General features: G+C 45.5%; 1 protein-coding gene and 1 long non-coding RNA gene across 4 annotated transcripts in view; one reads left to right on the top strand and one right to left on the bottom strand.

Annotated features, from left to right (window-relative positions):
* The window catches only part of Ptprj (protein tyrosine phosphatase receptor type J), a 149,087-nt gene extending 135,298 nt beyond the window's left edge, over positions 1-13,789 (bottom strand). Inside the window, exon 1 of one of the 3 annotated variants that reach the window (XM_085834710.1) lies at positions 13,313-13,789. In XM_085834710.1, coding sequence (XP_085690836.1) covers positions 13,313-13,753 — 441 coding nt within the window. In that variant the 5' untranslated portion in view covers positions 13,754-13,789. Of the gene's footprint in view, positions 1-4,452; positions 5,136-13,312 lie in introns of those variants that run through there. The other 2 variants (XM_085834711.1, XM_085834713.1) reach the window with 2 other exon arrangements.
* Positions 13,790-13,801: 12 nt separating this feature from the next.
* Positions 13,802-15,110, top strand: LOC115029062 (uncharacterized). The gene is made up of 2 exons (XR_015046514.1): positions 13,802-14,082; positions 14,276-15,110. It is a non-coding gene; the product is annotated as an uncharacterized LOC115029062 (long non-coding RNA).
* The last annotated feature ends 12,559 nt before the right edge of the window (positions 15,111-27,669 follow it).

Below are 27,669 nucleotides of genomic sequence, written 5' to 3'. Positions count from 1 at the left end.
TCTACCTGCATGGGTAAGCCTTCTGAAACAAGCGGTCCACCCCAAAATGGTTATGATGCTGAGGTAAAAGACCTCTGAGCTAAAGGAAAAGAAGTCACTGTCACTCACCCTAACCACGCTGCCTAGCAAGGACAAAGCCTACCTGCCAGGCTCTAAAGAAAATAAAAAAAAACTAAACATCCCATGTGCCTCTTCCCAAAGACAGTCAAAGGCTGTGACATACCTTGTGGTCAGTTGGAGACTAAGGGTCTGAGTCTCTCCCACCCCAACACATCATTTCAAGTAAGATCTTCCATTGATTCCCCACTCGCTACTGTCTGCAATTTCCAGCATGTACTCCCCACAGAGCAGGATCTGGCAATCACCCAAGACAGCAAGTGCTAAGGCTGGCAGAAGCCACTGAGCACACCTTGGGTGCAGGACAACCCTTAGCAGGTCCTCTGTGTCACTCGGCAGCCCCAGGTGCTATGCTAACAGAGGGGTAAGGAAGGGTGAGTATGAAAGAACCTACCCAAGCACCAAGATCTGAGGAGACCTCCTGTCATTGGGCCCTAATAGCTCTGTGGCCTGGCACTTCCTAATGGGAAGGATGAAGTCACACATTCTGGGGGTTACAATGCTTGTGCAAATGGCAAGGTCACATGGCTACGGATCCAGGCTGCCATCAACACAGAAGCTCTTCCCATGTGCCTCTGGGACATCCTGAAGTCATGTGATCTGTGTGGACACTCTAGCTCTGTAAGATCCAAGTTCATTCACAACAAGGCTGGAGGCCATACACAAGGCTGCTATGTCATTCCTTTGATCAGTACTAAGACCCGAAGAAAGTCAGACACAGCCTTTACCACCTTAGGGCTCCAAGATCTAAAACCCACAGTAAAGATAGTCTTGTCTTGTGTGGTTGGGGGAAGCCTGGGTCTCCTGTCATGTGCTTACAGCCCTGAGCATGAGTTCATCCACCTGTGAGAACAACCATTAGGCCCAGCTGTCCTCCCGGGAGACCCAGACCTGCCTGTGGAGATGCCCTGCCAGGCTCACCCTGGTACCCCACAGGACGCTTACAATGGAGGCGTGAGCCTCAGTTTCCCACTCTGTGCCCACATAATAGGATTAGAGTCAATGTATACAAAGTGTTAGCAGTTCTTCACATGAAATATATACAACTATTATGAGTTCAGTGATTTTAGTTTATCCTAAGAGCAGCATCAGAGGTGAGTTTATCTGAGTCAAGTTCAGCATGGCAAAAAAAAAAAAAAAAAAAAAAAAATACTCAAAACCTGAAGACTGTATCACAGCCACTAACTAGACAATGAAATGAGGTGCAATCCCTAGGTTACCCACCAGAGACTACTCCCTGGCAAGTAGTGTCCACAGTACACAAGCTGGCACAAGGCACCCCAGAGAACGGCAGTATGAACTTGTCCCTCAGGGGCAGCAGAGTAGGCATCTCTCTTCTGTCTCTTATAGCCCACACCCCCCCACACACACACACACACTTAGTATCTACCCTATGACATGTCCACGTTTGTTTTCAACAGACTTCCCAGATACTTTCCACTGCGTAGCGGCGACCCTTCAAGAAGAAGCCCTGTGTTTGTCTTCTGGCTTCCTGGGGTAGCCTTAAAGAGACCATCTGTCCCAATTGCTTTTTTTTTTTTACGTGAAAAACCTAAGTCACAGCACATGTGTGTAGGAGGTTACACCATCTGGGTAAAATAGGATTCACACTGGAAACCAAACTCCCCCCCAAAGCCATGATGGAGTTAACAGAGTCGGCAGAGACTGCCGATGACTTCGCTTTCTTTTATTTATTGGTTTTTTTGGTTTGGTTTGGTTTGGTTTGGTTTGTGGTCTTTAAAGACAGGATTTCACTGTATTCACAGTCCTGGGTGTCCTGAAATAAACAAACAAATAAATAAGTAAACAAATAAATAAATGTAAAAAAAATAAATAAATAAACTGGGTAAGTAGGAAACCTCAAAAACAAACTTTGCTCAAATATATCGTAATAGTCCTATTATATTCTTCTTTTTTTTTAATAAACACATAAGCTCTGGAGAGATGGCTCAGCAGTCAAGAGTACCAGTTGCTCTTGCAGAGGACCTGTGGTTGGTTCCCATCACCCACGTGGTGGCTTACAACCATCCATAACTGCAGCTCTACAGGACCCAACATCCCCTGCTGGCCTCTGCAGGCATGTGTGTGATGCACAGGCATACATGCAAGCAAAATATCCACACACATAAGATAAAAATTAAAAGTTCTTAGAGTAATTATAGTAAAAGTTTAAAATATAAAAATAAATACACTAGCATGGGAATGGAATGAACATGGGTGCTGGGTTAGCACTAACAGACGCCTAGATGAGATTGGTTCAACCCCATGCAAATCAGTTCCAGGATGAGGGTAATGTCAGGACTGTCGGGGCTCCACACTGTGCACCCCCACTCCCCCTACCTCGTGGATGGTGGTGGCTTCCAAGGGTCTCAGCCACCCTGTGCTGGTCACAAGTTCTCATCTAAAGTATCCAAGCCTAAGAAACTGATCAGGTCAAGTCCTTGCCAGGTATTCATGAAGCCTTAGATGTGATCCTTGGTAGCCAAAAAGAGAATGGAATTTAAACCAATGACCAGGTGGTGCCTGGAGCTCTCTACCAAGCACACTTGCCAAAATGTCAAGCACTGACCCATGGTTTCTTCCACCAAGATCCTCGGGCAGCAAGAAACACAGGCCCTATTGGGACTCACAGTCCTGTGTCTGCCTAAGCCTCTCTGGGGAACTTAGTCATTCCTGCACCCACATGATGGCTTCCAGCCACACAGGACACAACGACAAGACTAAATCAGAGCCTTACACTGGTTTCTCACTGTCTCAGGACACATGGCCTGCCTCCTTCCCTCAGGGGGCACCTCCCACAGCTCAGACACACAGAGACATACAGGTGAGGGTGGAGGCTTGGAATTTTTTTCTGGCTACTACTGAATCAGTGTTTTTTTTTTTTTTTTTTTAAGCCACTTTACATGCAATACGTGCACATACACACATACACACGAACATGCACACACGACCGCTCAATGCAGAAGCAGCTTCACAGCACAGTGCTCACCAGTAAACTCAAAGATTTCCTGTTCTATCATTTTTAGTGCTGGTTAAGACTCATTTTATTCAATTTTATATTCAGTTTTAAATATATTGCCTTTGGTTTCCTTTCTCCCTTTTTAGGGGACTTTGTCTCACTCTGTGGCCCAGGCTGACACTAAACTCTTGGCAATACTCCTGGTTCAGTCTCCAGGTGCTAGGATTACAGGTGTAAGGCACTATGCTTAACAAATGATGTCTTTTTTTTCCTCCAATGCTGGGACTTGAACCTAGGGCCTAGCACATGTTGCGCAAGTTCTAGCACTGAAGTACATCATGTTTCCCTTTTGTTTCATTATGTTTTGTTGAGATAGGGTCTAAGGGAGACACATACACACATACAGAGCCTGAGTCCCAGTGGCAAACTCAAAGGGATGCTGTTGGGTTTAATGAGTTCAGGTGTGTATAAAACCACCTATAAACCATAAGTACTTTTTTATTTTAAATAGTAAGTGATGCTAACATCTCAGCAAAATAAAATGATTCAACAACAGCCAATATCTGAGCATAGATGAGATGCCGAGCTTTAGAGGAGTTAGCCCAACGTCACACAGCTAGGAGGAAAGTGACTCCAAAGTCCATGAACCAAGTTCTGGGCAGCAACTCCGTCAGTATCCAAAGACTCTGCACACAGAACTGCCAGCAGTCTGCTCAGGAGGAGAAGAGCCCAGGACTCAGTGATGGCTCCTCAGCAGGCTACAGGAAATGCACAGTACTGACTGCCTGTGTGGAAACAGGTGGCCTAGTCAGAGTCCACTGTCACAGCCACACACCTCCCAGCAGTCAAAGCCAAGAACTAGGTCTTCACACTTTCCATTGGTAGCTTAAAATAACTCTACAGAAAATGTAGCCAGTGACAGGAGGTGGGCACGGCCGGAGCTGGCCCAGCCACAAGGCGAAGAGAAATGCTCAAACCAAGACAAGTTTTTTTTTTTAATGGACATAATATCCATGTGCTTCTTTTGGAACTAGGATCACATTGGCCACTCCTTGATCATCTCCCATGGTCATTTATCTCATATTAATTCAAATACACACACTTATCAAGAGAAGTATAACTTAAACTGGACTATCAACTCTCCAATACTCTGCATTTTGATACATTCACAGGAAGGAAGATGAATGTGCACAGAATGTCCACAATCCATGGTAGACCTAGTCTCTTCCATCCAACTTCAGACAACCTGTAGCGTCATTATGTTTCCTTCAACTTTAGATTCTATCTTCTAAGTAAGCACCTCAATGTTTTGTAAAATGTAGTTTTTATAATTCTACATCCATTTACAAGGCAGAATGTTATCTCACTTCACTTACCCAATGACTTGGGCAAGAAGTAACACTATTACCAGTGTTGGAGAGATAGGAACAACAGGAACAACAACAGGGCTCAGAAAGGTCCGAGTAGCTACCCAAGCGCATACGGTTAGTTAGGTGATCGAGTCAGGTCTCCAACTAGGCAGGCCGACTCCAAGCTCTGTCATCTGAGATCCTAAGGAATAAGGGTTACACCAAAAACAATTAAGGGGAAGCTGATTTGCAACAGAGATGAGAGTATAAGAACTCATTTCCTTAATTTGCAAAGTATGTGAACAAATCAGTAAACAAAAGTTCTGATGTGTGTGGTGTGTATGCAGGTACTCGTGCACGTGAGGGCAGAGTTTCAGGTGATGCCTTCTGCTATATCTCTGTCTACATTTATCTTTTTGAGGCAGATTTTTCACCAAACCCAGAGCTCACTCACTGGCTACACTGGCAAGCCAGCAAGTTCCAGGGATCCTCCTGCTTCCACCCTGCCTCTTTCCCGAGCACAGACATCTATTCAAGGCTTTTACACAGACACCAGAATCCAAACTCCTTGGTCTTTATTTTAGCATGCCAAGTACTTTATCAAGTGAACCATCTCCCTGGCCCAAAAAGAAATGTTTTTTTTCTTTTTTTCTTTTTTTCTTTTTTTCTTCTTTTCTTCTTTTCTTTTTTTCAAGAGTCAATAACAAGTAAACACCCCTGCCCAGACACTGAAAAAGATATTCAACTAACTCAAAATTAAAGATACAATTTTCATGATAAACTTTTTTTAACCTCTCAGATTTGTACACACGTAGAAGTTTAACAACCCTCAACCCAGGAGAGGGTATGAAGAAGCAGGCCTCTCCACACCCACATTTGTAGGTACAACGGGGCAACAGTTCCAAAAACCATTCAAGAGCTCTGAGCTTTAAGCAGTGTCACTGCTCCTATCTCTGCAATCCTAGGACCAGACAGAACTACACCAGTGGAGTGCCTCTCAACTATTTACTACCACTGCAATTTTCACAGCAACCACCCCAGGCTTCCATAATTCTTAACTCGTTGTGTTTTACTGTGACAGTTACAAAAAATAAACACCAAAGGCATTCCAGGAGAAGGACTTGAGGGAAGGGGAGGGGGTCACACCGGAACAGCTGAGGGCCCACTGGGAAGGAAGGCCCATATGGCTGGCTTTCAGGAAGTTAGTTAGAATAGGTTTACACAGGTAAAAACTGGCATAATCTCCAAAATAACTGGATAAATTAAGAGGCTATGTACCAAGCATAACATGTATATAATATGCTCTATAAGTAGCTTGTATGGGCCACCAGGATGGATCAGTAGGTAAAGGCACTTGCCACCAAACCTGATGACCTGAGTTTGAACCCCAGGACCAACATGGTAGAAGGAGAGAACCAACTCATGCTTCATGGTGTACACACTGCATGCACACAGGCATACACGTGAACATACATGCACACATACAAATAAAAAATGTAGTGTTTATAGGGAAATACTGGGTATCAAACCTGGTGTTAGGCAAATGCTCAGCTACATGGCCAGCCCACAGAACCATTTTCAGGACTGGGGCCTGAGACATGGCATGTAGTCCAGCCAGTCCAAACTTACTATGTAGCTGAGAATGAAGAACCCCTGATCATTCTGCCTCTCAGCACCTGTTCATCACAAGAAGAAAATCCCCTGGAAGTCTGTTTTGGCAAGGCATGTAGTATATACTCCCAGAGGCTGAGGCTGAGGCAGAGGCATATCTGGGAATTCAAGGCCAGACAGAGCTACGCAATGATAGCTTGCCTCAAAAAAATTAATTAATTAATAATAATAATAATCTATCTTTAAAAAGGACTGATAGCTTTCTGAGCCTATAGTACAGTAGCCTTGCATTTCCCATGGAGGAGACACTCCAAGACTCAGAGCCTAAAGCCATGGACAGCACTGACCTCCACATACATTATATATAATAATCTTTCTAACAAACATATCTATGATAAAATCTGATTTATAAATTAGATACAGTAAGATATTAGCAATAATAAACTAATAAAAATGGAATGTTATAATAATACGCTCTAACAAAAATTATGTGACTGTGGTTGCTCTCTCAAAATATTCTACTTAGTAATCCTAGCCTCAGTTGAGCACGTCTGACTGAACCCTAGAAGCAAGAACGCAGAAATGGAGGGTCTAATGTACAGGGGTTCACACTGGAGGACGGGGGGGAGTTTAACCTGGGCTTCCAAGGGATTTTTACTAAGTCCAGGGACTAAAGATGTAGAGAGTGCTTGCTCTGTACATGAGAGGCCCTGGGTTCCAATCTCAGCACCACAAAAAAGAAAAAAAATCCACTCTAAAGAGTTTATTAATAGCTGAGTATGCCAGGGCAAGGTGGTACACCCCTTCCTCCCAGCACTAGGGAGGCAGAGGTAGGGAGATCTTTATGAGTTCAAGGCCAGACTAGTCTATATAGTGAATTTGAGACTAACAAAAGGCTATACTGTGAGACTCTGTGTAAAGAAGAAAGAGACAGGGGGTGGGGGTTGGGAAGGAAGAAGGAGAAGTCTGGGCTTGGTGGTGTGCACCTGTAAACCTCCGCTCACTAAGGAAGCAGATGCAAGGGGATCACCAGGTCAAGAGCATCCTGGGAGACACAGTGATATCCTGTGTCAAAAATAAATAAAAAAGAGCTACTAAAGGAGCTATGAAACAACTCAAACGACACAAAACTCCACGTTTTCACTCCTTTAGGAAAACGATTCTTCCCTTCTACTAAAAGTCTCATTACCTGTCACCAAGAAAGACAGCATCGCTATAAAGTTCATGCCGGTGCCATGTTTTAATATCGCTCGGTTATTCAGAAGGCATGAAATTACACTGGGCTGGCCCCTGGCACATCTACCCAGGAAAACAACCACACACACACACACACACACACACACACACTCCTGCCCCAGAGAAGCAGCTAGTTTGTGACATAATACCAGCATTGTCTGCACAAGCTTCAGAAATGGCAGCAGCAGGGTACGGCTTCCCTCTAACAGGAAGAAGGAAAAGTGGAACTGAAAATTATTTGCATGTCTAAAATTAGAGGTTCTGTGGGAGCTGCGCTCGCTTCGGCCATCTCATTGCCGCTACCCCCCAACCCAGGCATTTCCATGCCATGGAAACTCTGAGACAATAGGACGGCTACAGCTGTCACTAATAAGGAAGTAATAACAAGTTTCCTACAGCTCCTGTCCTCTGAGGGGTCACCAGAAAAGGCACTGGAAAGCCAGCCCTACCAGATGGTGATAAACCCGCTGTAGACTTCTCTGGTCAGAGATTTCTGACACTTCCACAGGTCTCCACCCAGGGACTCTTTGCCCGCCCACCCACCCACCATTCCCTCTCTGGCAAGTCCAGCGCCAGCTCTCTCTCTAAAGGGACCTCAGGAATGACGCACTGCCAACATCGCCACTGTGACTATGTATCTGGTCATCTAAATCATTCCCCACCCTCACAGCCCATAAGAAAGCAATCTCTTCTTTCCCAGAATCGCCTTGGCTTTGGGACTAGCCCCAAATTAAGCATTTATCACCTGTGTAATTTCACAAAACCACCTCACACCTAAAGATCATTTACTCAGACTGCTTCCTCGGGATTCACTATTATATTTAAACAAATTTCCTTATTATGAGCCCATATGCAGCCTAGTCTAACTATAAAATCATGGGCTTGATATAGTTTACAAATACTGTTTTGCTAAGTAAAATAATACCTAACATCAAAAAGATAAAACACCTTGGAGAAACATTTAACAAATATTTGTTCTGGGAACTAATGATTCAAAGTCCCATTTCTTCCCTTCCTACCCTGAAATGCCCCCACATAACAGCAGCAACCACTTCGAACAAATGCATCAGGCTTCAGGTTTTACTTGACAGCGGTCCTTCTATCTTATTTGATTCCCCCACCACCCAGCTAAGCAGGAAGTATTAGTTCCAGCTCCCAGATAAGGAAATGAAGAGTCACAGAGAGTGACTGGCTTGCTCTTGTAACTACTGAATGGCAGAGCAAGCCCACACCCAGGCTCTTCCACTTCAGTTTACCCACACAAGGCAGGTGTGCCTTTGTATACATATTCAGGCTTCAAAGAAACAGAAGTAGCCATGAGGGGCCTGAAGGTGTGACATAATTTGGGACACAAAGAATCCAAAATAATTCTCAGGCCTATCAAGGTTCGGGACCCTCAAGCCTATCTCCTGCCACAAAAGTCTGGCATCAATGCTCAGTTACACACTGAAAACCTCGACATCACCAGGACTTCTACAGCACAGGACAGGAAACTGGAGCAACAGAGCAACCTGGCTCTACTTGAGAATCATAAACTGAGAACATGAGCAGCAGCTACCGCCAGAACTTCTGAAATGGCTAAATGAGACAGTGCATTAAAAGCCCTAACACAGTGCCCGACACACCTAATGCTACCTATTAATTATAATATTATCGGTGGCATGATGCTAAAAGGGAAATACACAGAAAATTGCATCTTATCCGGCACTCAAAATAATTCCCCTGGCCAAGAAGTAAATGAACTAAGAAGTAATTACTCGTGATGCACTGGCTAAAGCCAGGCCTACAGTCATCCAGCCACTCGGCCCCAGCCTCAAGCATTACTTTTAGGAGCTAAATAACCTCTTTGCTGACCAAAATTGCTCACTCTGGAGCCAGGATTCTCTCTGCTCAGGAAAGCTTGGGTATTCCTGGTCATCTTTGTCCTGGGGTTGAACTTGAAGTTAGCCCAAAGTCACAGACTAACCATAAACCAATTTGCTCTGTTTTCTTAAACTGTCTGCAAACAAAACAGAATGGTTGGGTTTTCCTTTGTTGTTCTGAAGCAAAACAAAAATAAAGTCACTCCTGTGAGAACTTAAAAAGCAGTTATTAGAGGAGCCAAAATATTTAGTGTGTGTACTCTGGTTGAAGCAGGAAAATAATCAGGCTTATAGATTGGCCACAAGACATAAAAATACAAAGTTATCACCCACCAAATGACACAAGACAAAGCAACAAGGAACACTGTGAGACCAAGTGGCTACCAGTTGTTTTTGTTTTGTTGCTATCATCATCGTCATCATCATCATCTATTTTAATACAGACTGCTGTCAAGCTGAGTAAGGAACCTAACAGGACTTCTCAAGAGAGGAAGGAGCGATCACTTTGGCCACACTGCCTAATACATACATAAACCAAAACTAGAGAGTAAGAATGCACCCAGAAAGGGACCAGTTAAGATAGCACACCCATGAAAGTCCTTGCACTAGGGTCATCTCTGACTGCCCTTCCTGTCTTGGAGAAAGGGAGCAAGATGCCAGTTTCAAAAATGGCTTTTCCGGGCCTACTAAGGACTGATGCTTCCAGCATCTCAGTTTCCAGCTTCCACGCCCTGTCCTCATCGGTGTCCAAACAGAGCTGGGTCTTTTCTGTGACCTTTTTTTCCCTTTCCTTTCTTTCCCTCCCCATTACTGTTACTTGTACTATAATAAATAAGAAAGCCTCTTCTGAAAAAAAAAATCAACTATTAGGGAAGCCATCAAATAAGTTCCCTCTTACTTTCTACACACAAAAAAAAATAAAAAATATTTCAAATCTAATTGACTTTTAAAAGATTTATTATTTTTCTTTTATTGATGTGTATGTGTGTCTAACTATGTGACTGTCTGTCACATATGTATTGGTGCCTGTGGAGATCAAAAAAGAAGGTCAGAGGCCCTGGAGCTGGAGATAATTGTAAGCCTGCTCTAATTGACTCTTAAACTCAATTTGTAAGCAGTTTGGGGCATACAGTAACACAGCACTGTGCTCAAAGAGAAAACACAGCCAAAAAGCCTAGGCTCAGACTGGTAACTCAAGCTCTACTCTTGGCTTTTTTACAATCCTATCTTGCCAAGTAACCTCTACTCTCAAGTCCAACTTCCTCATCTAAGAGGTTTGAAGGGCTGGAGCTGTCTTCAACCACCAGAGCTATCACCAAGCATGCTGGTGCTCAAATTCAATCCCAAAACTTGAGAGGCAGAGGCAGGCAGATCTCTGTAAGTTCAAAGACAGCCTGGTTTATATAATGAGTTCTACCAGTCAGGGCTGGCAACATAAAAAAAAAAAAAAAAAAAAAAAAAAAAAACGCTGTCCAAAAAAAAAAAAAAAGGAGGGGAGCTTATTTTTAAAGGGGGGGGGGTCTAAGGATAAGAGTCTATGTGTTTTCAGTATAATATGTACATATGTATGGATACACATGCCTGTGCTTACACTGGGCAGAGGACACAGAATCTTATTCCTTTCAGACACGGTCTCTTCCTGACTCTAGAGATAGGCTGGCAGCCAACAAGCCCCAGTGAGGCTCTTGTCTCCACACCCCAGAGTATGCCCGTTCCAGGCACACATGACCACACTCCACATCTTACACTGGCCCTGGGGATTTGAACTCAGAGCCTCATGCTTGTGTAGCAAGAACTCTTATTCAATGACCCATCCTGTCTGCCTCTGACACAGTCTCTGAGTCACTTCAAAAGTGCAGGGCTTCTCTGAAACTGAGAATGTAACTTGGTGGTAAAGCGCATCCCCTACCCTGGGTTCCATCCCCAGCACCAAAGAGAGAGAGAGAGAGAGAGAGAGAGAGAGAGAGAGAGAGAGAGAGAGGGTGGGGCGCCAATACCCTGCAAGAGTCCATATCAAAACGAAACTGCTGAAAAGGATTGTTTTTGGAGATATTTCTTCATGAAACCTTTTATATTTCCTATTTTGTAACAAATACAAAAACAAGAATATGAAGACAGGACTGTCCAGTTCCTACAGAACAAACTAGAGGAAGGAAATACGCAAACCCAAGGCAGGCGGAGGGTAGCAATGTGCTAAAGAAACGCAAGGAAGGATTGGGCAAGAGATAAATTTACCCAAGATACTTTTTGCTGATTCAAAGCACAGCTTGCAACTTCTACTATTGTTGAAACAAAAGTCTGATACATACATATACATATGTATATCAAATTAAACTAAAGAGAAATGTAGCTCAAATGTTTCTATAATATAAATTTTAGTTCAAGAGAATTTCAAGACCAGGCCATCCCTGTACATGGAACAAAAAAAGCAAACAGATCTCAATGAGCTTGAAGCCACCCTAGTCTGCATAGTGAATTCTTGGAGAAAGGAGAACTTCAAATATGAAGCAGATCTTTTTCTTTAATGTCAAAGACTGCTGTGCAAGAATTTCCTACAGGGAGAGGATGAAGACAGACCATCCACAATGTTCCCCAATGAATCCCCAGTCCCATCTGAAAAGGCTTTATATGAAAAGTGATGTACATATATAATATATATTTACAAAATTCTTTCACTCTTCAATGGAAGCCATTCAAACAATTCTACTATGAAATGGTGTGTCCCTTCCCCCATTCCTGCAGATGCTTTTTGCTAAAGATGAAAGTGGGGAAAAGGGGCAAAATCAATCTGGTTCTTCTTCAGACTCAGCTCTTACCCACTCCAGTAAAGAATTATTTGCTGGGGACAACACCGCATTCCAAGCCTCCATGAGTCCTGTGCAAATCCTGCTCTAGAAACTATAAGTTAGCCTTGCTGACAATTAGGACAGGCCCAGGCTCAGGTTCCCTTCTTCTGCTGCCCCAGTGCCTATGTTTCCTCTAAAACAATTCTCTCCTCTCTCTGTGTATGTGTGTGTGTGTGTGTGTGTGTGTGTGTGTGTGTGTGTGCAAAGCTTTCTCTCGAAGTCAGTTTCCATTCCCAGCCTATGCTTCATTTGTGTCTCACTGTCTGTTTAGAGCTGGTACCTATAAAGCAAGTGAGACTTTCATTAGCAAAAAGCAAGACAAGAGCAACCTCCAGGCCACTTTCAGCTGCAGGGTTCAAGACCACAGCCAGTTCCCAGAAGGCTGTGAGGCAGAACTCGCTTGCTCAGCTCCGGCAGCACCAGCTGGGTGATTCCACTCTTTCACTTCTCTCCCTCAGTTCCCTATCTGCAAAATGGGAATGTCCCCACAGCTGCCTTGCATCACATCCCCTGCCACGAAAATACCACTGAGAGAAAAGATCCAAAATTCGAGTCCCACCATTATCGGGAAAAAAAAGTGAAGCAAGGGAAAAAAAAGAAAAAGAAAAGTCTGGAGGGGAGGGGGATAGCTAGCGCCCACAAAGCACGAATGCACACCCAGAAAAGCCAGCACTATCTCAGGAACGATGATGAGAACAGAGCCAGCAGCCTCAAGGTACGCCTTTGAGCGGCCACCTTGGCAAGGCTAGGATCTTTCCCCCACAAAAAGCGCCCTCGGTTCTGAGTCCGGCGCTTCGCCCACCGCCCAGCGCCAGGGCCTGTCCCCAAGCACCCGGCCACCGCCACTGCCCTTCTGTCCAAGCCCTCGTGCCCCTCCAGGCCAGGTCGTAGGTCGGCCTAGGCTCAGCCAGGCCGCCCCTGCTCCGCATCCACAGCCCTCCGCAAACACGCCCCCTCCGGCCGCTTCGGGCGCGCAAGCAGGGCCCGCGCTGGCCAGACGTGACCAGCTCCGGGAAAGGCCGAGCCACTGCCTCCTGCAGCCCATGCGGGAGTTTCTATGGAAGAGTCAACGGGCACGGCGGGGGACACCCTGGGGACCCCGGAATCCTGCCCTTCCCCTGGCACCCGGGAGCCAGGGAAGGGGCTGGGTGGCGGGAGCGGGAGGCTGGCCAAGATCCCTGCCAGCCTCCTCCAGGAGGAAGGCTCCCAGGACCACGATCTCTCAGACCCTCGCCGGGTGTTCCTGGAACGGGTGACACCCGGGCAGGTGCAGGCGATGCCAATTCGGCCCGCGTCTTCCTACCACACGCCCAGGCCCACTCGAGAGCTTACCTGGCCCTGGCGTAGCAACAGCAGCAGCGGCAGCAGCGCCCAGCGGAGCCCGGGCGAGCGCGGGGGTGTCCGCGTCTCCCGCGCCGCGGGCTTCATGCCCTGCGCGCCCTGGAACGTGCCCGGGACGCGCCCCGCCGTGTGCCCGAAGCCGGGCGCCCTCGTCTCCGCCTCCAGCCGACGCCTCCGCCTCCTTCTCCGCCAGCCGGTCCGCCTAGTCCCCGCTCCGCCCGCCCCGGGCTTCCCCGGGGACATGGCAGCGGCAGCGGCGGCGGCGGCGGCGGCCACACGGCGGAGCCTAGCGCGCCTGGCGCGGAACGGCCGCGGCCCTAGACACGCAGGGGCTTCGCGGGGCGGAGCGAGCGGCGCCCACCCCCCGCGCGTGGCTCCCAGCTCCCGGCTCCCGCGGCCCCGGCTGCTCCCTCTGCCTCCTCCGCGCGTCATGCGGCTCCGGCTGCAGGGAGCCGCGCCGAGCGCTCGGCCCCCTCTCCTCCCCTCCCCCTCTGAATATTCATCGCTTCCTCCCGCTCGGGCGGGCCGGCCGCTGCGGTGCTCCGCGGCCCCTCGCCGCCCTCTCGCCGCGGCCCCCGCCCCCAGCGAGCTGGCGGCGGGCGGGGAGTGGGCGGTGGCGAGCCCGGTGCACGCTCTGGCGTCTCCCCTCCCGCGGCCGGAGGGAGCGCCCCCTCCCTGTCCGCCTAGCCCTCCCACATTCCTGGGACTCGGGACCCGAGACGCTGCTCCACTGTTCCAGAGCCACGAGCTAGTATGGATGGGTCAGTAGGGACTCTTCAGCCTGGGACTCCCTCCCTGGCTCTGTCTTGAGCGTGCCTCTTGCTCAGGTCACAGCCGTGCTTGCTTCTAGACCGCAATCTGGTGAAGCCTGGCCCGTGGGTGGGCTTTGGGGGAGGGTGTGGGTGAACCCCTGAAACTATTGGAAGCACACCATGTATTCTGTTCTCTCCCCAGACGCTGGGCCAGGAAGTCAGAGAGCCTGCACAGAAGCTGGTCCAGTGATTAGAGCCCCAGCTGTGGCATATGGCAAGCCCAGCTGTGCTATATACTGTGTAATCCTGGTTGTGTGACTTGGAGAGAGATGCCTCACCTCTCTTGACCACTCTATGCTCCTGTGTAACAGGAAGATACTACGGGTACCTGTCTACCGAGACTTGCCTGGCGATTAAATGAGATCATGGGTAAAGTCCCAAAGAGGGTGGGACATAAGGTGAGCCCATCTGGCAGCTGTCATCACAAGTCCTGATCTGAAAGGAGTTACAAATTACCACGAATACTGCTACTGTGCCCAGGCTCACGAGAAGAAACCGAAGAGCTCTATCTACTGCACCAAGAAGTAATGAGAGACAGTACCGAACCAAGGCATGCTAGGGAGGGAAAGACTGATTCTGACCAAAGGAAGAGGTGACACTTGAGCTGGGCTTTGATGGATGGTTGGGTTTCACCGGGCAGAGAGAGGGGAGCAGTGTGGCAGGAAGTGGGAGGAAGTGGGAGCAACTTGGCAAAAAAAAAAAAAAAAAAAACCCAGAAGGCAGATTCTTCAACCTTGACCTTCTGAGAAACAGGAGCGTTATATTTGGGAAGACTTGAGCAGCCAAGATAGTGAAGTGAGTCTAGTCTGGACCCTATGAGAACTGGAATGTAGACCACCAGGTGTCCAGCCTGCCTCCAGGCATCCCTTGGGCCTCAGAGTCCCAGCTTCACACAGAGACAGAAGAAGTAAAGGGGAAACGGGCTGCACCTGTCCTCTGGTATTTTGCATTTGATTAAACACTATCTGGTTATCACAGCCCACAAGGAATTATGTTCCTCCCTGCCTCACCCTTCTTGAGGTTCTGCCTCAAGTGTCTTTTAAAAGCACTTACACCAACCGGGCATGGTAGCACACAGCTTTAGTCACAGCATTCAGGAGGCAGAAGCAGGAGGATGTAATTGGAGTCCAGCCTGGTCTACAGAGTGATTTCCAGGACAGCTGGGGTAACGTCATAAAGAGACTCCATCTCAAAAAAATTTTAAAAAATAAAAATAAATAAATAAATAAAACACCTTCATGGTCCATGGTGCGCAGAGGAAAGGAATTATAATGCTACTAGATCTGTATCTGTCCCTGATACTCACAGACCTTATATACCCATCCCAGTTGCCACAGATTCACATCTTGGCTCTGTCAACAGGGGTATGAACTCCTGCATACCCTTTGATTTCCTACTGGGTAGAATGTATGCCCCCATTTAAGAGGTAGTGGCCGCTTAAGAATTAACAGCCTTCTCTGAGAAGGGGTTAATATGTGCATAATAAACAAATCAAAATGAAGTGATACTCTGTATGAGAAATGAACCCTGACCAGTGCTAGTTGTAAACTCCTTGTGGGCAGGACCTCATCTCCTCTGCCTACTCTATGGCATCTTCACGATGCCTAGCATGTTCAGTACATTGTAGGAGCTGGAGCTCTTAAAATGTGTGGTTACCTGACGGGAACATGGATTCTTTGCAAAGACAGACTAGGAAAGAATCATTCCCTAGGCAAAGGGATGTCACAGTCTCTTTCACACTTAGAATGTCCAGCTTGGGTGTTATATACTTGTCTTCCATGAACCATAGCTGCCAATGCTTAATTCTATTTAACCACAGTTTTGAGTTTATGGAGTTGTTTTGTTTTGTAAAAAGGTCTCAGGTAGCCCAGGCTGACCACTAACTTCAAATATACCTGAAGAATGACCTCCAACTTCTGATCCTCCTCTCTCACGCTTAAGTGCTAGGACTGTAAACATGCATCACCACACCCCACTTATGCACTGCTGAGGACTGAGTCCACAGCTCCATGCATGCTAGGCAAGCACTCTAGCAGCTGAGCTAGATCCCCTCTGTTTATTTGACTGCCGTCCTCATGGAGCTAAGTAAGCTGCCCAAAGACAGGGCCTGTGTCTTGCTCATCATTGCCTTCACAGCAAATAGCAGTCATTCCTGTTATACTTACTTAATTAAACTAAGTGCATGCCTTTGAATAGCAAAATAAGACACTAATTATATACCTAGACAACACACATACATACACTCACATGTACAAGCAAACACACACACACTCATACCATATTCTGTTTGCAAAACAGCTTTTCAGAAATAAATCTATTTTACAAAGTTCAATATATACGTGTGCCTTGAGAATATACAGTATAATGCTAATGGACCTTTTTTCTATCATTTCCCCTTCACACAAAGGCTAAAGTTTTATTGAATATAGGGACAGGCACATAAAAATACCAGAACAAGAAGGGTACATTCCCAAATCTCCTGGTAGGAGACACTAGCAAGACTGGGATTGGAGGGGCAACTGGGTCTTTCCTTAAAACTCTATAGGGTGATACTGGGACTCCGTATTTTAAACCAGCTCTTTGAGCACTCCTTGCTATCAAACATGCTTAGACAATTCTATTACCTGTATCGTGTCTCTAATAATAATTATTTATAAAGAGATACATGAATGGATAAAAAAATGGTTGATAGAGAATCAGTTATTTATGCAAGGTCACAAAGCTGTATATGATAAAACCAGGAACTGAAACCATTTCTCTCTTGGCACTCTGCCATAATACCTCACCTCTTGATGTTTGTAGATAAAAGGTGACGTCAAGTGCTCTTGTGTGCAGTCTGTAACTGTTGCTTTTATTATTATGTCGTTAAGCCTGTCTCCCACCAATTTTAGAAAGTTAAGAGATAGAATTTGTGACTTCCACTTCACCCCACACACAAGAACCGAGAAGAGGAAGACAGGTCCTTAATAGCATCCTACATCCCAGCAGGAGGCAGGCTTGCTGGGCACTGGCCTCAAACCAGGTCACTAGCCCCAGAGGGAGTCCTTTCAGCCTGGCAACCCTCTGTGTACTTTAAAAGCCACCATGAGCAAACCATTCTCCAAGGTCCTCCTAAGCGGAATGGAATGTTTCTTGAGAGTCTGATTAGCTAATGCTGCAGGCATGGCTGCCCTGAGACCTTCCTGCCTTGCTAACTTGAATGGAATCAGAATGGAAAGGAAGACTTTAAGAAAAAAAAAAAATCTTTGTCAAAAAGAAGAAAAAGAAAAAGTAGCACTTTATCTTCATAATATTAACAGGATGTTTCCTGTGGACTAGTTACTGGGCTATATATAGTTAGAATGCCATGTTCGTCTATCAGACCTTAATTCCTCCCTCACTAAAGCCTGAATCACCTGCCCAAGCTCACAGCTTTGGAGTGCCGTGGTGACCTTTTCTGTTTCTGAGTTTCTGACTTCAAGCATTTGCATCGTTAAGTATTTCCCTAATTCCTTACTTCTCTCTCTCTCTCTCTCTCTCTCTCTCTCTCTCTCTCTCTCTCTCTCTGTGTGTGTGTGTGTGTGTGTATGTGTGTGTTATAGAAAAAAATGCTTGACTTCCAAAGAGTCAGCTGTGTGAAACACATTTTTCAGTGCAGTCACCTGAGGATGTAGGAGAGGCAGCTGTAGCTTTCAAGAGTCCCCTGCATTCTGAGACATGATAAGCCCACTTGCTTCTGTGTCTCCAGCCCTCCTTCAAAGCTAGAAGGACCAAAGATCTTCATACCCTGGCAAGACAGACCCAAGATTCATGGTCTTAGAATACCTAGAAAGAGGAAGTAGCAAGGGAACTCAGGTCCTAAAAGACAAAGAGCTTTTGTCCAAGGCTTGTGTGGTGCTTTGAGTAAGAATAGCCCCATGGGCTTATAGATTTGAACACTTTGTCACCAGAGAGTAGCACTATTTGAAAAGCCCAGTCTCTTTTTCTTCCTGCTGTCTTCATATTTGCCTGTATGTTTAATTCTCAGGTACCAGTCTGCATCCTGCCATGCTCCCTGCCATGAAGATAAAGGACTAAACCTCTGAGACTGTAAGCAAGCCCCAGTAAAATGCTTTCCTTTATAAGAGTTGCTATGGTCGTGGTGTCTCTTCACAGAAATAGAACACTGACTAAGACAGCCCTAAAACAACTGCACAATGCCCAAAAGTGGCAGGCAGAGGACAGAATGCAGAGGAGCCTTCTGTGGGAATAGCCCCTCAAACAAAGGAAGATCTGAGAGATGAAAAGTCTAGAAAAGGTGAGTGGGTTCAGGCCCAGAGGTCTCCGACTCCCCTCCTTTCCAAATTGAAAATAAAATCTAATCACATTGTGCTAGGAATGTAGAATTTCTAGGTTTCTGAAATCAGTATAAGAAATAATCTGCAATAATTGCTGATAGAGAAGAAAGTACCCTATAATCTAGATAGATAGATAGATAGATAGATAGATAGATCAATAGATGATAGATAGATAGAACATAGATATATACTTAAATAGGTAGATATAACTTAATTATATGTATAAGTATATAATTAGGCAGACAGACAGACAGACAGATTGTTTTGCCTTTAGGAACAGACAGACAGATGGCTTTGCCTTTAGGAACCAAATGTAGTAGGTGTATGTATGGATTCTTGCAATAGAGTCAGCTACTTAGTTCAAATACTGCCATGACTTAGCTGTGTGATCCTGCACAAGTTCCATAGGTTCTCTATGCTCCAATATCCTTATCTACCATCAGTGAGGATGCTGATGTTGATCATCTATATCTCTTAGCGTTGCATTAAAATACTTGAAGCACTTGTAATGTTTCCTGTAAAGTAAGTGCTATGGGCATGTTTGCAAGTCTTAACATCTCTTTCTAGATGATCTGGAGCAGGTATATATGATGAAAAAGAATATCTTTTGTACCAGATGGACCAATTTCAAATCCTATATATTGGCCACAGGTAGCACACGTCTGAAATCCCCGCACTTAGGAGGCAAAGACAGTTGGATCTCTGGGAATTCTAAGCCAGCCATGTCTATATGTCTGGGAGTTCCAGGCCAGCCAAGGGCTACACAGTGAGGGGTGTTTGTGAATTGGTCAGGATGGACTAGGTTCTGCTGCTGCCACAGCAGACTCCCAAATCTCGAACACTTAAGGTTCATTTCATGTCCACCTCAAGTTAGCTGAGGATCAGACTTCATTGTGTGCTCCCTCAGCCGTCTAAGCCCCATCTGCTGGGGCAGAAGGTATCTAGAATATTGTCAGTTGCTCCCTTAAAGGGGCAGAGAGGTTTAGAGAATCCCACGGTTTGGCTTTTATATGTCCTTCAAAGGCTAAAGGATTCCACACCAACCTGTGTTGCCCTTGAGAGATGGTAGATGCCCTTGAGAGATCCTTTAAAAGATGGAGCCTTGTGGATGTAATTAAGACCAGTGGGACATGCCATCAAAAGAGACACTGAGATTTTTGAGGTTGTGAGATGAACAACTCTCTTTCACCCCATGCTTAGGTCATGTCTCATGGCCCCACCGCAAGCCTGAAGCAAAAAGGTCAAGTGACCATATACTGGAGCCTCTAAAACTGGGAGCCAAAATGTGCCTGTCCTCCTGATTGTCTCAGGTGTTTATCATGACCCCAGAGAACAGACTAACAAGCACACTAACAAACTAAACTCAGACAAACTGAGCCAGCATAGGAATGCTGTGTCCTGGATGTGCCATCTGTTTTACTCACAAGTACCAGGGCTGGACATACAGTCCTTTCCTGTTCAGACAGCAGAGGCAGAGGTATCCTGAGAACAGAAACAACCACTAAAATCTGCCTGTCGATAGTATGGGTTCCTGACCAATAGCTTGGACAAGCCCTGGAAAGATGTCAAAAAAAGGCAGAACTTCTGGCCTGGTCAGAGACCTACTGAGTCTAAATCTACATTTCAACAAACTGCATAATAGGTTTGTAAGACCAGACAAGTGTGGGAGGAACTGGCCAAGTCCACTGACTGGCAGGACCTCCGCATGACGAGGGAGGGATGTGTCTCCTAACTCTTGTCCCTGCCTTTCGTTAACATACCTATTTCTGTGCACTCACCTCAGCAACTATGGGCACATGGACCAGGACTCGGAAATCTGCACTGAGCAGCACACAGCTGAGAGATGCAGTTACCTCCCCTCACTCCCGTTCTGAGAAATACTTACTCTTATTTTTAATAGTTACTCTGGGGGCCTTAGGGGTTGGCTGTGTGGTTGTTTTGTTTTGTTTTGAGACAGGGTCTCTGTATCTCAACCTAAAACTCACTGTGTAAACTAGGCTGGCCTCAAACTCATGCTCCTGCTACAGCCTCTTGAGGGTTGGCATTACAAGTAAGAGCTACCTGCCCCAGTTTGAAAATTTGTTGTTCATGTGTTTACAGATGTACTTACATGTGCAGGTCCATGTGCACATGCATGTGCATGCCAGTGCAGACAAAAGGGCAATCTCAGCTGTCATTCCTCCTAGGGAGCCACCTATCTGAACTCTGAGACAGAATCTCTCAGCAGCCTGGGACTCACCAAGTAAGCTAGGCAGGCTGGCCAGTCAGCCTCTGTTTGTCCCTGCCTTAGATATGGATTACAAATATGCGCCACTGTAACATCCTTTTCAGATGGGTGCAGGTGATCAAATCCAAACCCTCATGCTTGCACAGTGAGCACTTGGCTGATGAGCTATCCCCATACCCCTGTCTGTTTGTTTGTTTGTTTGTTTGTTTGTAGAGTTGGGCTTTTCACACTTCCTTATATATATTCTATATGTATGTGGGGAGTAGGAGTACCCATGCCACAGGACATGTATTGAGGTCCCTATCTACCATGTAAGTTCCTAGGACTGAACTCAGGATATCATGTCGGTCTTTATCCTCTGAACCATATTACTGGCCCCTTCTTTTGCTTATTTGAGGTGAGTTCTCACATAGTCCAGACAAACCTTAAACTCTGTAGCTGATGATGATCTTGAACTGTTGGTTCTCTGCCATCATTTCCAGGTTCCAGGAGGACAGTTGTGCACTCCCTTGCCAGCCTTAAGTAAAATAGTTTTGAAAGGCCTCTACCTCTTTGACTAAAAAGAACATCTTAGTGAGTGTCCATCTGCCTACAGAAAGTTATAGTCTAAGATAGCAAAAAGGTTGTGGTCCTCAACAAAGAAATATATCAGAAAGAAGTCTGCAGAGCAGCTGTGATCTGTACAGACAAGACTGACAGAAGCTGACTCAAAGGCCCTTTCTGATAAAGCCTAGTTTTCCTTCCTCTCATCCCTGCAGGCGCAATGGCAGGCATCCACAATGAAGTACCATAGAGATAGCAGGCTTGAGCAGTGAAGGGTCCCGCCTGACTCCTTCCCATGACCTGGTATTTGACATCTGAGAGGATCCCTGGCTCCTGGTTCTTGGCCCTTTGGCACCAACTAGAAGCATCCAAGCAGGTCTATTTTCTACACACCTGAGACACACAAAGCTATTAGCCACCCAACTCCAGTTTTGTTTGGTTTGGGTTTTGCTTTGTTTTGGAATGGGGTCTCATGCAGTCCATGCAATCCTCTAACTCAGTGTACAGCCAAGGCTGTCCTTTAACTCCTGATCTTCTTGCCTCCACCTCTACAGTGCTGGAATTACTGGTGTGTAATCTATAGAAAAAGTCAGAATGCATTATGGAGATAGGGAGAAGGAGAATTATATGCACATACACAAATATACATATATATACATAATTGATATATAATCAATATATTGATATATATCATATACATGCCTTTCTATACAATTTTTAAAGTTTATAAAGTTGTTATGGAGGCTGGAAAGATGGCTGACTGTGTAAAGTGCTTGCCATGCAAGTATGAAGATAAGAGTGTGGATCCCCAGGACTCATCGAGATAACAGGAAGGTGTAGTGGCCCACCTGAGATCCCAGTGCTCAGGAGGTAGAGACAAAGAGTCCACAGAGAAAGCTAGCTAGCTAAAGTATCCAAGACAATGAACTCTGGGTTCTGTGAGACATGTGACCTTAATGTGTATGGTAGAAAACAATCAAGGAAGACACACTACAACCTTGGGCCTACACACACATGCACCTACACAGGTGCACATGCATGCACACATACCAGACACACATGAAAAACAGTTGTCATGGTTTGGATATGAAGTGTCCTTCGAGAAGGCTCTTGTGTTGAAGGCTTGGTCCCCATATGCTGGTACTATTGAGAAGTGATTTGATTACCAGGATAATAACTTCATCAGTGGGTTAATGAATTGATGAGCTGAGTTCATAGATGATTGGGTGTAAGAAATAAATAATAATTAGAGAATGTAGATCACTAATAGAGTGCCTTTGAAAAGTATATAAATACATATATATGTATACTGTATGTGTCAGAGGTCAATCTCAGGTGTCATACCTCAGAAGTCACTCACCTTGTTTTTTGATATAACATTTTTCACTGGGCCCTGGGGCTCTCCAATCAAGGTAAGCCAATCCAGGGATCTTTCTGTCTCTGCTTCCCCAGTGCTGGGATTTCAAGGACAGCATCACATCCCTTTCAACAGGAATCTGGGGAGCAAACTCAATTCCTCACTCTTGCATGGTAAGCACTGTACGGACTGAGCTATCTCCCAAGCCCACGTATTTCTCATCAAGAAAAAAAAAAACAGAAGTTGAAGCAAGAGTGTGATCTGTTAGCCATCAACCAAAGAAATGGTTTTTGAGTGCTCGTGACATGGGACAGCTAGTGCTTCAACAGAGCAGTGGCAGCAAATCTCAGGTGCAGGGAAACATGAGGCTGTTGAGACTCTCGCCTACATGGGAACCACCAGCCTAACAGGGCTGCAGCCAGGAACAGATCAAGACAGAGCAGATGGTTGCAGTGAACAGTAGAAGCTGGAGAGACAGAATTAAAGTCGGAGAGAGGAAGACATATAACACAGGTGCAATGACTTGCCAGAGCTAACCCGTCACAGGGAACCTAATAAACCAGTGTCTTAGTCAGGGTTTCTATTCCTGCACAAATACCATGACCAAGAAGCAAGTTGGGGAGGAAAGGGTTTATTCAGCTTACAATTCCATACTGCTGTTTATCACCAAGGAAGTCAGGACTGGAACTCAAGCAGGTCAGGAAGCAGGAGCTGATGCAGAGCCATGGAGGGATGTTCCTTACTGGCTTGCTTGTTTCCCATGGCTTGCTCAGCTTGCTTTCTTATAGAACCCAAAACTACGAGCCTAGGGGTGGCACCACCCTTACAGCTGGATCTCATGGAGGCATTTTCTCAATGAAGCTCCTTTCCCTGTGATAACTCCAGCTTGTGTCAAGTTGACACACAAAACCAGCCAGTACAGCTAGTTTATTAGAAAAACAATTTTAGTCATGCTAGCCACTAGGCTAGATGTCAGACATCCCATCCTTAACCCAGGAGCAGTCTCCAATTGATAGGCACTTGAAAGGAAAAGTTCGTTCTCTCCAAGGCCGTCTCCTTGGGGAAACAAACCACTCTTAAGGGCAGGCTGCGTGCCCACAGTAAATGGCCAGCACAGCATGAACTTAGCAGCATCTTTGAAGGTTCTTAGTCTCATAATTTTAAGTAAAGGCATTTTTTATTTAACTTTATAGATCCTTTGCCTATATATTATGGCTTCCAGTTTCATGTTTTCTTGGGGGATGTCTGTGTGTACGACCATGTGTGTCTCTAATCTATATGTGTTTCTAGAACATTTTCTTTGCCTCCTTTTCTTGTTTGGTTGCTTTTGTCCTATTCTGATTTGTTTGGTTTTGTTATATCTGATTTTATTGTTTTGTTTTATTGTCATTTTGTCCATAGTTACCTGTGAGACAGAAAGGGTGTAGATCGAGCACTTGGGCCAGGGAAGCCGGCAGCCATACTACAGATCTTCACCTCTTCCTCCTCTCCTTGAAATCCAATCCCCCACCCCAGTCTCATCCCAAACTCTGCTGCAGCCTCCCCTTCCTCTCTGCTCCCATCTCCAGTGGATTACACAGATCTTCCTCCAAATCCAAACTTCCTTACCCCCACTCATACTTTTATCCAAGAAATCCAGCAACACTTCATGGGAACCCACCAGCCAAGCTTGCCAGAGAAGCTGGTAGACTAGTGTCTTAGTCAGGGTTTCTATTCCTGCACAAACATCATGACCAAGAAGCAGTTGGGGAGGAAAGGGTTTATTCAGCTTACACTTCCATACTGCTGTTCATCACCAAGTTCATCACTCAAGCAGGTCAGGAAGCAGGAGCTGATGCAGAGGCCATGGAGGGATGTTCTTTACTGGCTTGCCTTGCCTGGCTTGTTCAGCCTGCTCTCTTATAGAACCCAAGACTATCAGTCCAGAGATGGCCCCACCCACAAGGGGCCTTTCCCCCTAGATCACTAATTGAGAAAATGCCTTACAGCTGGATCTCATGGAAGCATCTCCCCAACTGAAGCTCCTTTCTCTGATAACTCCAGCCTGTATCAAGTTGACACCCAAAACTAGCCAGTACAATTGACCCCTTGTCAACTTGACACACAAACACATTACTAGTAATCCTCAACCCTTAGTTCTTATTCATCCCCAAGACCTTAAATAACTTTAAAAGTCCCACAGTCTTTACATATTAAAAGTTCAGTCCTTTACAAATATCCAATATCTTTTAAAATCCAAAGTCTTTTTACAATTAAAAGTCTCTTAACTGTGGGATCCACTAAAATATCGTCTTCCTTCAAGAGGGAAAAATAAAAGGGCACAGTCACAATCAAAAGTTAAAATCAATCTCCAACCATCCAATGTCTGGGATCCAACTTACAATCTTCTGTATTCCTCCAAGGGCTTGGGTCACTTCTCCAGCCATGTCCTTTGTAGCACACACATAGTCCTCTAGGCTCCAGATGCCTGAACTCCACTGCTGCTACTCTTGGTGGTCATCTCATGGTACTGGCATCTCCAAAACACTGCATGACCCCTTCAGTCCTGGGTTGTCAATTGCAACTGAGACTGCAGCTTCACCAATGGCCTTCCAATGGCCTTCCATGGCCTCTCACAGTGCCAAGCCTCAGCTGCTCTGAGTGACCCCTTCATGCCTTCAAAACCAGTACCACCTGGGTAACTCTTATACATTATTAAGTCCATCCACAGCACAAGGTACAACCTTGGCTATCTCTGGAACACAGCCTCTGTGCTCTCAGAAAACACTTCCCAGAAGATTTCACCTCAGTGATGCTGGTCTCTTCTTAATCACCACTAATTTCTTAGCTCCAGCTAACCAGCATCAATAGTCCCAGTAATGCAAAGGTTTTACTTTAGTAGTTTTCGTATCTTGTTAATCACAGCTGATTCTTCAGCCCCAGCTAACCAGAACCACAGAATCTTCACAGTCCAAAATAGCAATGGCCCTGAAAAGTCTTTAATTTTCCCTCTGAAATTTCACAAGTCAGGCCTCCATTTTTCTGCACTGTTCTCAACATTATCTTCCAAGCTCCTATACAACATCTCATAGAGCTCTTAACAGCGAATGGATCTTCTACCCAAAGTTTCCAAGTCCTTCCACAGTCCTCCCCAAAATATGGTCAGGTTGTCACAGGAATACCCCACTTCTGGTACCAATTTGTCTTAGTCAGGGTTTCTATTCCTGCACAAACATCGTGACCAAGAAGCAGTTGGGGAGGAAAGGGTTTATTCAGCTTACACTTCCATACTGCAGTTCATCACCAAGGAAGTCAGGACCAGAACTCAAGCAGGTCAGGAAGCAGGAGCTGATGCAGAGGCCATGGAGGGATGTTCTTTACTGGCTTGCCTTGCCTGGCTTGCTCAGCCTGCTCTCTTATAGAACCCAAGACTGCCAGCCCAGAGATGGTCCCACCCACAAGGGGCCTTTCCCCCTTGATCACTAATTGAAAAAATGCCTTACAGCTGGATCTCATGGAGGCATCTCCCCAACTGAAGCTCCTTTCTCTGTGATAACTCCAGCCTGTGTCAAGTTGACACCCAGTCAGTACAGCAAGCTTCAGATTTTTCCTCTCCCTCCTCTCCTCATACCCAGTCCCCCAGTTTTATCCCCAGCTCTATAGCAGACTAGCTGCTGTGGCCTCTCCTCACTCTCTCTGCCTCCATTGCCAGGAGACTAAACAGATCCTGATGGAACACCCTGTTTCCTACCTTATGTGGACCTCCTCAGAACCACTCCTCCTAGTCTATCCTCATTTTTTTCATTAATTAATTAATTAATTAATTAATTTACAATACAGCCCAATAGGACCTTTCCCTCCCTTCTCTCCTCCCACTTCCTCCCTCTCACCTCACCTCCACCCATCCTCATTCGTAAGTGTCTGCTCCCAATACCTAGAAACACATTTTACCTGTAACCCTCAGTGACCACACCTAGAAGGATCCCAGAAGAATTTCCTACCAAGCACCAAACAGCCACCACACTCTCCTATGATCCAGAGATGGAAACAAAGGAACAAAACAGCCACCCAACAAAGACAAGACCAGAGATCAGCACCTAGAATTACAACCTTTCCGACCCCAGATACCTAGATGCCAGCATAAAAACACAATCAATAACACCCAGGACAGTATATTCGCACTAGAGTTCAACAACCCCACCACTACAGGCCCTGAGTATTACAACATAGCTGAAGCACAAGACAAAGACCTTAAAATACCCTTTGTGAATGATAGAAGTCCTTAAAGAGAAAATTAATAAATCCCATAAGGAAATTTATGAAAACACAAACAGTGGGAGGAAATGAATAAAGCAGTTCAAGATGTGAATGTAGAAATAGAAGCAGTAAGTAAAACCCAAATGAGGGAAGTCTGTCAATGAAAAATTTGGAACTCAAAGAGGAACATCAGAGGCAGAGCTCACCAACAGAATATAAGAAATGAGAGACAAGCATTGAAGACACGATAGAAAAAAAACTGGAGATCTCAGTTAAAACATTAAATCTAAGAAATTTCTGGCACAAGACATCAAGGAAATTTGGGACACCATGGAAAGAGCAAATCTAAGAATAATCAGAATAGAAGAAAAAGAAGAAACCCAGGACAAAGGCACAAAAATATCTTCAACAAAATCATAAAAGAAAATTTTTCTAGTCTAAAAATAGAGATACCTATCAAAGTACAAGAATCATACAGAAAACTAAATAGACTAGACCTAAAAGGAAATTCTCCTTGACACATAATAATCAGAACACCAAACATAAAAATCAAGAAAGAATGTTAATAGCAGCCGGGCGTGGTGGCGCACGCCTTTAATCCCAGCACTCGGAAGGCAGAGACAGGCGGATTTCTGAGTTCGAGGCCAGTCTGGTCTACAAAGTGAGTTCAGGACAGCCAGGGCTATACAGAGAAACTGTCTCGGGGGGGGGGGGGGAGGGGGAAGAATGTTAAAAGAGGAAAACCAAGTATCATATAAAGGTATCCCTATTAGAATAACACCTGAATTCTGTTTGGAGATTCTCAAAGCCAGAAGGACCTGAATAGATGTTCTTCAAACTCTAAGAGACCATAGATG

This window comes from Mus caroli, unplaced genomic scaffold (genome assembly GCF_978045245.1).
Source record: "Mus caroli unplaced genomic scaffold, Mus_caroli_1 scaffold_2, whole genome shotgun sequence".
Taxonomy (NCBI): Eukaryota; Metazoa; Chordata; class Mammalia; order Rodentia; family Muridae; genus Mus; species Mus caroli.
Note: the sequence above shows the minus strand (reverse complement) of the source record. Positions and strands in the feature narration are given on the sequence as shown.